This window comes from Oncorhynchus keta, chromosome 19, assembly GCF_023373465.1.
Source record: "Oncorhynchus keta strain PuntledgeMale-10-30-2019 chromosome 19, Oket_V2, whole genome shotgun sequence".
NCBI classification, from domain to species: Eukaryota; Metazoa; Chordata; class Actinopteri; order Salmoniformes; family Salmonidae; genus Oncorhynchus; species Oncorhynchus keta.
This window is the reverse complement of record NC_068439.1, coordinates 8,713,266-8,723,162: the sequence shown is the minus strand read 5'-3', so window position 1 is coordinate 8,723,162 and position 9,897 is coordinate 8,713,266. Positions and strand designations below refer to the sequence as shown.

Genomic DNA, 9,897 nt, shown 5'->3' with positions numbered 1-9,897 from the left:
CAATGCAGGTGTAGAAGCACGGTGGCTAGGAAAAACTCCCTAGAAAGGCCAAAACCTAGGAGGAAACCTACAGAGGAACCAGGCTCTGAGGGGTGTCCAGTCCTCTTCTGGCTGTGCCGGGTGGAGATAACAGAACATGGCCAAGATGTTCGCATGGTCAAATAATAATAATCGCAGGCAGAACAGTTGAAACTGGAGCAGCAGCACGGCCAGGTGGACTGGGGACAGCAAGGAGTCATCATGTCAGCTTGAGCTGATGTTGTACCTACGGTTACCGTCAGAGGGAAATGCCTTTACTGTGTTGTCGGCCGTCTAGTGCGCTGCTCTAACAGGGCTTGGATTGAATTCCTACCTTATTTCCGCTCTCTTCACTGACCCGAGGTAACTTGGTGAAAGCAAATCCCTCTGATAAGACTGAGGCCATACTGCTTTCACAGTTCTCAGATCAGTCCAGATGAAGAGTTGAACAGGAATCCACTGCAAACATTCCCCGTTGAACAATAGTCACCGGCTCGAAGTTATTTTAAATCATAGATCAACATATGTTGTGTTTTACTGCTCCCAGGGTTAGTTTCTGACTGTCCCTCTCCATGCTGGCTTCCTCTTCTCCCAGGGTTAGTTTCTGACTGTCCACTCCATGCTGGCTTCCTCTTCTCCCAGGGTTAGTTTCTGACTGTCCCTCTCCATGCTGGCTTCCTCTTCTCCCAGGGTTAGTTTCTGACTGTCCCTCTCCATGCTGGCTTCCTCTTCTCCCAGGGTTAGTTTCTGACTGTCCACTCCATGCTGGCTTCCTCTTCTCCCAGGGTTAGTTTCTGACTGTCCCTCTCCATGCTGGCTTCCTCTTCTCCCAGGGTTAGTTTCTGACTGTCCACTCCATGCTGGCTTCCTCTTCTCCCAGGGTTAGTTTCTGACTGTCCACTCCATGCTGGCTTCCTCTTCTCCCAGGGTTAGTTTCTGACTGTTCCTCTCCATGCTGGCTTCCTCTTCTCCCAGGGTTAGTTTCTGACTGTCCACTCCATGCTGGCTTCCTCTTCTCCCAGGGTTAGTTTCTGACTGTCCACTCCATGCTGGCTTCCTCTTCTCCCAGGGTTAGTTTCTGACTGTCCACTCCATGCTGGCTTCCTCTTCTCCCAGGGTTAGTTTCTGACTGTTCACTCCATGCTGGCTTCCTCTTCTCCCAGGGTTAGTTTCTGACTGTTCCTCTCCATGTTGGCTTCCTCTTCTCCCAGGGTTAGTTTCTGACTGTTCCTCTCCATGTTGGCTTCCTCTTCTCCCAGGGTTAGTTTCTGACTGTTCCTCTCCATGTTGGCTTCCTCTTCTCCCAGGGTTAGTTTCTGACTGTCCCTCTCCATGTTGGCTTCCTCTTCTCCCAGGGTTAGTTTCTGACTGTTCCTCTCCATGTTGGCTTCCTCTTCTCCCAGGGTTAGTTTCTGACTGTTCCTCTCCATGCTGGCTTCCTCTTCTCCCAGGGTTAGTTTCTGACTGTTCCTCTCCATGCTGGCTTCCTCTTCTCCCAGGGTTAGTTTCTGACTGTCCCTCTCCATGTTGGCTTCCTCTTCTCCCAGGGTTAGTTTCTGACTGTCCACTCCATGCTGGCTTCCTCTTCTCCCAGGGTTAGTTTCTGACTGTCCACTCCATGCTGGCTTCCTCTTCTCCCAGGGTTAGTTTCTGACTGTCCCTCTCCATGTTGGCTTCCTCTTCTCCCAGGGTTAGTTTCTGACTGTTCCGCTCCATGCTGGCTTCCTCTTCTCCCAGGGTTAGTTTCTGACTGTTCCTCCCATGCTGGCTTCCTCTTCTCCCAGGGTTAGTTTCTGACTGTTCCTCTCCATGTTGGCTTCCTCTTCTCCCAGGGTTAGTTTCTGACTGTTCCTCTCCATGCTGGTTTCCTCTTCTCCCAGGGTTAGTTTCTGACTGTTCCTCTCCATGTTGGCTTCCTCTTCTCCCAGGGTTAGTTTCTGACTGTTCCTCTCCATGCTGGCTTCCTCTTCTCCCAGGGTTAGTTTCTGACTGTTCCTCTCCATGTTGGCTTCCTCTTCTCCCAGGGTTAGTTTCTGACTGTTCCTCTCCATGTTGGCTTCCTCTTCTCCCAGGGTTAGTTTCTGACTGTTCCTCTCCATGTTGGCTTCCTCTTCTCCCAGGGTTAGTTTCTGACTGTACGCTCCATGCTGGCTTCCTCTTCTCCCAGGGTTAGTTTCTGACTGTTCCTCTCCATGTTGGCTTCCTCTTCTCCCAGGGTTAGTTTCTGACTGTCCCTCTCCATGTTGGCTTCCTCTTCTCCCAGGGTTAGTTTCTGACTGTTCCTCTCCATGCTGGCTTCCTCTTCTCCCAGGGTTAGTTTCTGACTGTTCCTCTCCATGTTGGCTTCCTCTTCTCCCAGGGTTAGTTTCTGACTGTTCCTCTCCATGTTGGCTTCCTCTTCTCCCAGGGTTAGTTTCTGACTGTCCCACTCCATGCTGGCTTCCTCTTCTCCCAGGGTTAGTTTCTGACTGTTCCTCTCCATGCTGGCTTCCTCTTCTCCCAGGGTTAGTTTCTGACTGTTCCACTCCATGTTGGCTTCCTCTTCTCCCAGGGTTAGTTTCTGACTGTACACTCCATGCTGGCTTCCTCTTCTCCCAGGGTTAGTTTCTGACTGTACACTCCATGTTGGCTTCCTCTTCTCCCAGGGTTAGTTTCTGACTGTTCCTCTCCATGCTGGCTTCCTCTTCTCCCAGGGTTAGTTTCTGACTGTTCCTCTCCATGTTGGCTTCCTCTTCTCCCAGGGTTAGTTTCTGACTGTTCCTCTCCATGTTGGCTTCCTCTTCTCCCAGGGTTAGTTTCTGACTGTTCCTCTCCATGCTGGCTTCCTCTTCTCCCAGGGTTAGTTTCTGACTGTTCCTCTCCATGTTGGCTTCCTCTTCTCCCAGGGTTAGTTTCTGACTGTTCCTCTCTGTTTCCATGTTGGCTTCCTCTTCTCCCAGGGTTAGTTTCTGACTGTTCCTCTCCATGCTGGCTTCCTCTTCTCCCAGGGTTAGTTTCTGACTGTTCCTCTCCATGCTGGCTTCCTCTTCTCCCAGGGTTAGTTTCTGACTGTTCCTCTCCATGCTGGCTTCCTCTTCTCCCAGGGTTAGTTTCTGACTGTTCCTCTCCATGCTGGCTTCCTCTTCTCCCAGGGTTAGTTTCTGACTGTTCCTCTCCATGCTGGCTTCCTCTTCTCCCAGGGTTAGTTTCTGACTGTCCCTCTCCATGCTGGCTTCCTCTTCTCCCAGGGTTAGTTTCTGACTGTTCCTCTCCATGTTGGTTTCCTCTTCTCCCAGGGTTAGTTTCTGACTGTTCCTCTCCATGTTGGCTTCCTCTTCTCCCAGGGTTAGTTTCTGACTGTTCCTCTCCATGTTGGCTTCCTCTTCTCCCAGGGTTAGTTTCTGACTGTTCCTCTCCATGCTGGCTTCCTCTTCTCCCAGGGTTAGTTTCTGACTGTTCCTCTCCATGCTGGCTTCCTCTTCTCCCAGGGTTAGTTTCTGACTGTTCCTCTCCATGTTGGCTTCCTCTTCTCCCAGGGTTAGTTTCTGACTGTTCCTCTCCATGTTGGCTTCCTCTTCTCCCAGGGTTAGTTTCTGACTGTTCCTCTCCATGTTGGCTTCCTCTTCTCCCAGGGTTAGTTTCTGACTGTTCCTCTCCATGCTGGCTTCCTCTTCTCCCAGGGTTAGTTTCTGACTGTTCCTCTCCATGCTGGCTTCCTCTTCTCCCAGGGTTAGTTTCTGACTGTTCCTCTCCATGTTGGCTTCCTCTTCTCCCAGGGTTCGTTTCTGACTGTTCCTCTCCATGCTGGCTTCCTCTTCTCCCAGGGTTAGTTTCTGACTGTTCCTCTCCATGCTGGCTTCCTCTTCTCCCAGGGTTAGTTTCTGACTGTTCCTCTCCATGCTGGCTTCCTCTTCTCCCAGGGTTAGTTTCTGACTGTTCCTCTCCATGTTGGCTTCCTCTTCTCCCAGGGTTAGTTTCTGACTGTTCCTCTCCATGCTGGCTTCCTCTTCTCCCAGGGTTAGTTTCTGACTGTTCCTCTCCATGTTGGCTTCCTCTTCTCCCAGGGTTAGTTTCTGACTGTTCCTCTCCATGTTGGCTTCCTCTTCTCCCAGGGTTAGTTTCTGACTGTTCCTCTCCATGCTGGCTTCCTCTGCTCCCAGGGTTAGTTTCTGACTGTACCTCTCCATGTTGGCTTCCTCTTCTCCCAGGGTTAGTTTCTGACTGTCCCTCTCCATGCTGGCTTCCTCTTCTCCCAGGGTTAGTTTCTGACTGTTCACTCCATGCTGGCTTCCTCTTCTCCCAGGGTTAGTTTCTGACTGTTCCTCTCCATGCTGGCTTCCTCTTCTCCCAGGGTTAGTTTCTGACTGTTCCTCTCCATGCTGGCTTCCTCTTCTCCCAGGGTTAGTTTCTGACTGTTCCTCTCCATGCTGGCTTCCTCTTCTCCCAGGGTTAGTTTCTGACTGTTCCTCTCCATGTTGGCTTCCTCTTCTCCCAGGGTTAGTTTCTGACTGTTCCTCTCCATGCTGGCTTCCTCTTCTCCCAGGGTTAGTTTCTGACTGTTCCTCTCCATGCTGGCTTCCTCTTCTCCCAGGGTTAGTTTCTGACTGTTCCTCTCCATGCTGGCTTCCTCTTCTCCCAGGGTTAGTTTCTGACTGTTCCTCTCCATGCTGGCTTCCTCTTCTCCCAGGGTTAGTTTCTGACTGTTCCTCTCCATGCTGGCTTCCTCTTCTCCCAGGGTTAGTTTCTGACTGTTCCTCTCCATGCTGGTTTCCTCTTCTCCCAGGGTTAGTTTCTGACTGTACCTCTCCATGTTGGCTTCCTCTTCTCCCAGGGTTAGTTTCTGACTGTTCCTCTCCATGTTGGCTTCCTCTTCTCCCAGGGTTAGTTTCTGACTGTTCCTCTCCATGCTGGCTTCCTCTTCTCCCAGGGTTAGTTTCTGACTGTTCCTCTCCATGCTGGCTTCCTCTTCTCCCAGGGTTAGTTTCTGACTGTTCCTCTCCATGTTGGCTTCCTCTTCTCCCAGGGTTAGTTTCTGACTGTTCCTCTCCATGTTGGCTTCCTCTTCTCCCAGGGTTAGTTTCTGACTGTTCCTCTCCATGTTGGCTTCCTCTTCTCCCAGGGTTAGTTTCTGACTGTTCCTCTCCATGCTGGCTTCCTCTTCTCCCAGGGTTAGTTTCTGACTGTTCCTCTCCATGTTGGCTTCCTCTTCTCCCAGGGTTAGTTTCTGACTGTTCCTCTCCATGTTGGCTTCCTCTTCTCCCAGGGTTAGTTTCTGACTGTTCCTCTCCATGCTGGCTTCCTCTTCTCCCAGGGTTAGTTTCTGACTGTTCCTCTCCATGCTGGCTTCCTCTTCTCCCAGGGTTAGTTTCTGACTGTTCCTCTCCATGTTGGCTTCCTCTTCTCCCAGGGTTAGTTTCTGACTGTTCCTCTCCATGCTGGCTTCCTCTTCTCCCAGGGTTAGTTTCTGACTGTTCCTCTCCATGCTGGCTTCCTCTTCTCCCAGGGTTAGTTTCTGACTGTTCCTCTCCATGCTGGCTTCCTCTTCTCCCAGGGTTAGTTTCTGACTGTTCCTCTCCATGCTGGCTTCCTCTTCTCCCAGGGTTAGTTTCTGACTGTTCCTCTCCATGTTGGCTTCCTCTTCTCCCAGGGTTAGTTTCTGACTGTTCCTCTCCATGCTGGCTTCCTCTTCTCCCAGGGTTAGTTTCTGACTGTTCCTCTCCATGTTGGCTTCCTCTTCTCCCAGGGTTAGTTTCTGACTGTTCCTCCCATGTTGGCTTCCTCTTCTCCCAGGGTTAGTTTCTGACTGTTCCTCCATGTTGGCTTCCTCTTCTCCCAGGGTTAGTTTCTGACTGTTCCTCTCCATGTTGGCTTCCTCTTCTCCCAGGGTTAGTTTCTGACTGTTCCTCCATGTTGGCTTCCTCTTCTCCCAGGGTTAGTTTCTGACTGTTCCTCTCCATGTTGGCTTCCTCTTCTCCCAGGGTTAGTTTCTGACTGTTCCTCTCCATGTTGGCTTCCTCTTCTCCCAGGGTTAGTTTCTGACTGTTCCTCTCCATGCTGGCTTCCTCTTCTCCCAGGGTTAGTTTCTGACTGTTCCTCTCCATGTTGGCTTCCTCTTCTCCCAGGGTTAGTTTCTGACTGTTCCTCTCCATGTTGGCTTCCTCTTCTCCCAGGGTTAGTTTCTGACTGTTCCTCTCCATGCTGGCTTCCTCTTCTCCCAGGGTTAGTTTCTGACTGTTCCTCTCCATGCTGGCTTCCTCTTCTCCCAGGGTTAGTTTCTGACTGTTCCTCCCATGCTGGCTTCCTCTTCTCCCAGGGTTAGTTTCTGACTGTTCCTCCATGTTGGCTTCCTCTTCTCCCAGGGTTAGTTTCTGACTGTTCCTCTCCATGTTGGCTTCCTCTTCTCCCAGGGTTAGTTTCTGACTGTTCCTCTCCATGCTGGCTTCCTCTTCTCCCAGGGTTAGTTTCTGACTGTTCCTCTCCATGCTGGCTTCCTCTTCTCCCAGGGTTAGTTTCTGACTGTTCCTCTCCATGCTGGCTTCCTCTTCTCCCAGGGTTAGTTTCTGACTGTTCCTCTCCATGTTGGCTTCCTCTTCTCCCAGGGTTAGTTTCTGACTGTTCCTCTCCATGTTGGCTTCCTCTTCTCCCAGGGTTAGTTTCTGACTGTTCCTCTCCATGCTGGCTTCCTCTTCTCCCAGGGTTAGTTTCTGACTGTTCCTCTCCATGTTGGCTTCCTCTTCTCCCAGGGTTAGTTTCTGACTGTTCCTCTCCATGTTGCTTCCTCTTCTCCCAGGGTTAGTTTCTGACTGTTCCTCCATGCTGGCTTCCTCTTCTCCCAGGGTTAGTTTCTGACTGTTCCTCTCCATGCTGGCTTCCTCTTCTCCCAGGGTTAGTTTCTGACTGTTCCTCTCCATGCTGGCTTCCTCTTCTCCCAGGGTTAGTTTCTGACTGTTCCTCTCCATGCTGGCTTCCTCTTCTCCCAGGGTTAGTTTCTGACTGTTCCTCTCCATGCTGGCTTCCTCTTCTCCCAGGGTTAGTTTCTGACTGTTCCTCTCCATGTTGGCTTCCTCTTCTCCCAGGGTTAGTTTCTGACTGTTCCTCTCCATGCTGGCTTCCTCTTCTCCCAGGGTTAGTTTCTGACTGTTCCTCTCCATGTTGGCTTCCTCTTCTCCCAGGGTTAGTTTCTGACTGTTCCTCCATGCTGGCTTCCTCTTCTCCCAGGGTTAGTTTCTGACTGTTCCTCTCCATGCTGGCTTCCTCTTCTCCCAGGGTTAGTTTCTGACTGTTCCTCCATGTTGGCTTCCTCTTCTCCCAGGGTTAGTTTCTGACTGTTCCTCTCCATGCTGGCTTCCTCTTCTCCCAGGGTTAGTTTCTGACTGTTCCTCTCCATGCTGGCTTCCTCTTCTCCCAGGGTTAGTTTCTGACTGTTCCTCTCCATGTTGGCTTCCTCTTCTCCCAGGGTTAGTTTCTGACTGTTCCTCTCCATGTTGGCTTCCTCTTCTCCCAGGGTTAGTTTCTGACTGTTCCTCCATGTTGGCTTCCTCTTCTCCCAGGGTTAGTTTCTGACTGTTCCTCTCCATGCTGGCTTCCTCTTCTCCCAGGGTTAGTTTCTGACTGTTCCTCTCCATGTTGGCTTCCTCTTCTCCCAGGGTTAGTTTCTGACTGTTCCTCCATGTTGGCTTCCTCTTCTCCCAGGGTTAGTTTCTGACTGTTCCTCTCCATGTTGGCTTCCTCTTCTCCCAGGGTTAGTTTCTGACTGTTCCTCTCCATGTTGGCTTCCTCTTCTCCCAGGGTTAGTTTCTGACTGTTCCTCTCCATGTTGGCTTCCTCTTCTCCCAGGGTTAGTTTCTGACTGTTCCTCCATGTTGGCTTCCTCTTCTCCCAGGGTTAGTTTCTGACTGTTCCTCTCCATGTTGGCTTCCTCTTCTCCCAGGGTTAGTTTCTGACTGTTCCTCTCCATGCTGGCTTCCTCTTCTCCCAGGGTTAGTTTCTGACTGTTCCTCTCCATGTTGGCTTCCTCTTCTCCCAGGGTTAGTTTCTGACTGTTCCTCTCCATGCTGGCTTCCTCTTCTCCCAGGGTTAGTTTCTGACTGTTCCTCTCCATGCTGGCTTCCTCTTCTCCCAGGGTTAGTTTCTGACTGTTCCTCTCCATGCTGGCTTCCTCTTCTCCCAGGGTTAGTTTCTGACTGTTCCTCTCCATGCTGGCTTCCTCTTCTCCCAGGGTTAGTTTCTGACTGTTCCTCCCATGCTGGCTTCCTCTTCTCCCAGGGTTAGTTTCTGACTGTTCCTCTCCATGTTGGCTTCCTCTTCTCCCAGGGTTAGTTTCTGACTGTTCCTCTCCATGTTGGCTTCCTCTTCTCCCAGGGTTAGTTTCTGACTGTTCCTCTCCATGTTGGCTTCCTCTTCTCCCAGGGTTAGTTTCTGACTGTTCCTCTCCATGTTGGCTTCCTCTTCTCCCAGGGTTAGTTTCTGACTGTTCCTCTCCATGCTGGCTTCCTCTTCTCCCAGGGTTAGTTTCTGACTGTTCCTCTCCATGTTGGCTTCCTCTTCTCCCAGGGTTAGTTTCTGACTGTTCCTCTCCATGTTGGCTTCCTCTTCTCCCAGGGTTAGTTTCTGACTGTTCCTCTCCATGTTGGCTTCCTCTTCTCCCAGGGTTAGTTTCTGACTGTTCCTCTCCATGCTGGCTTCCTCTTCTCCCAGGGTTAGTTTCTGACTGTTCCTCTCCATGCTGGCTTCCTCTTCTCCCAGGGTTAGTTTCTGACTGTTCCTCTCCATGTTGGCTTCCTCTTCTCCCAGGGTTAGTTTCTGACTGTTCCTCTCCATGCTGGCTTCCTCTTCTCCCAGGGTTAGTTTCTGACTGTTCCTCTCCATGCTGGCTTCCTCTTCTCCCAGGGTTAGTTTCTGACTGTTCCTCTCCATGCTGGCTTCCTCTTCTCCCAGGGTTAGTTTCTGACTGTTCCTCTCCATGCTGGCTTCCTCTTCTCCCAGGGTTAGTTTCTGACTGTTCCTCTCCATGTTGGCTTCCTCTTCTCCCAGGGTTAGTTTCTGACTGTTCCTCTCCATGCTGGCTTCCTCTTCTCCCAGGGTTAGTTTCTGACTGTTCCTCTCCATGTTGGCTTCCTCTTCTCCCAGGGTTAGTTTCTGACTGTTCCTCTCCATGTTGGCTTCCTCTTCTCCCAGGGTTAGTTTCTGACTGTTCCTCTCCATGTTGGCTTCCTCTTCTCCCAGGGTTAGTTTCTGACTGTACCTCTCCATGTTGGCTTCCTCTTCTCCCAGGGTTAGTTTCTGACTGTACACTCCATGTTGGCTTCCTCTTCTCCCAGGGTTAGTTTCTGACTGTACCTCCATGCTGGCTTCCTCTTCTCCCAGGGTTAGTTTCTGACTGTTCCTCTCCATGCTGGCTTCCTCTTCTCCCAGGGTTAGTTTCTGACTGTTCCTCTCCATGCTGGCTTCCTCTTCTCCCAGGGTTAGTTTCTGACTGTTCCTCTCCATGCTGGCTTCCTCTTCTCCCAGGGTTAGTTTCTGACTGTTCCTCTCCATGTTGGCTTCCTCTTCTCCCAGGGTTAGTTTCTGACTGTTCGCTCCATGCTGGCTTCCTCTTCTCCCAGGGTTAGTTTCTGACTGTTCCTCTCCATGCTGGCTTCCTCTTCTCCCAGGGTTAGTTTCTGACTGTTCCTCTCCATGCTGGCTTCCTCTTCTCCCAGGGTTAGTTTCTGACTGTTCCTCTCCATGCTGGCTTCCTCTTCTCCCAGGGTTAGTTTCTGACTGTTCCTCCATGTTGGCTTCCTCTTCTCCCAGGGTTAGTTTCTGACTGTACACTCCATGTTGGCTTCCTCTTCTCCCAGGGTTAGTTTCTGACTGTACACTCCATGTTGGCTTCCTCTTCTCCCAGGGTTAGTTTCT

The 9,897-nt window shown here is 51.1% G+C and overlaps 1 protein-coding gene across 14 annotated transcripts; it reads right to left on the bottom strand.

Annotated features, from left to right (window-relative positions):
• Nucleotides 1-120: 120 nt before the first annotated feature.
• On the bottom strand, nucleotides 121-5,759 carry LOC127909164 (involucrin-like). Of its 14 annotated transcripts, none has more exons than XM_052469273.1 (3): nucleotides 4,800-5,759; nucleotides 2,636-2,922; nucleotides 784-964 (listed from the first exon to the last, which is right to left on the bottom strand). In XM_052469273.1, coding segments are annotated over exons 1-3 (1,209 nt in total). In that variant the 5' UTR covers nucleotides 5,720-5,759; the 3' UTR covers nucleotides 784-962. The 14 variants fall into 14 exon arrangements, with proteins under 14 accessions (XP_052325223.1, XP_052325233.1, XP_052325231.1 ...); XM_052469271.1 differs by lacking the exon at nucleotides 784-964 and adding an exon at nucleotides 1,313-1,344; XM_052469266.1 differs by lacking the exon at nucleotides 784-964 and adding an exon at nucleotides 1,495-1,678 and having other exon boundaries at nucleotides 2,589-2,922.
• Nucleotides 5,760-9,897: the final 4,138 nt, after the last annotated feature.

Bases quoted from the DNA above. Each gene is read 5' to 3' on its own strand.
- LOC127909164 (XM_052469263.1), bottom strand. From the start codon at position 5,719: ATGGAGAGGAACAGTCAGAAACTAACCCTGGGAGAAGAGGAAGCCAGC.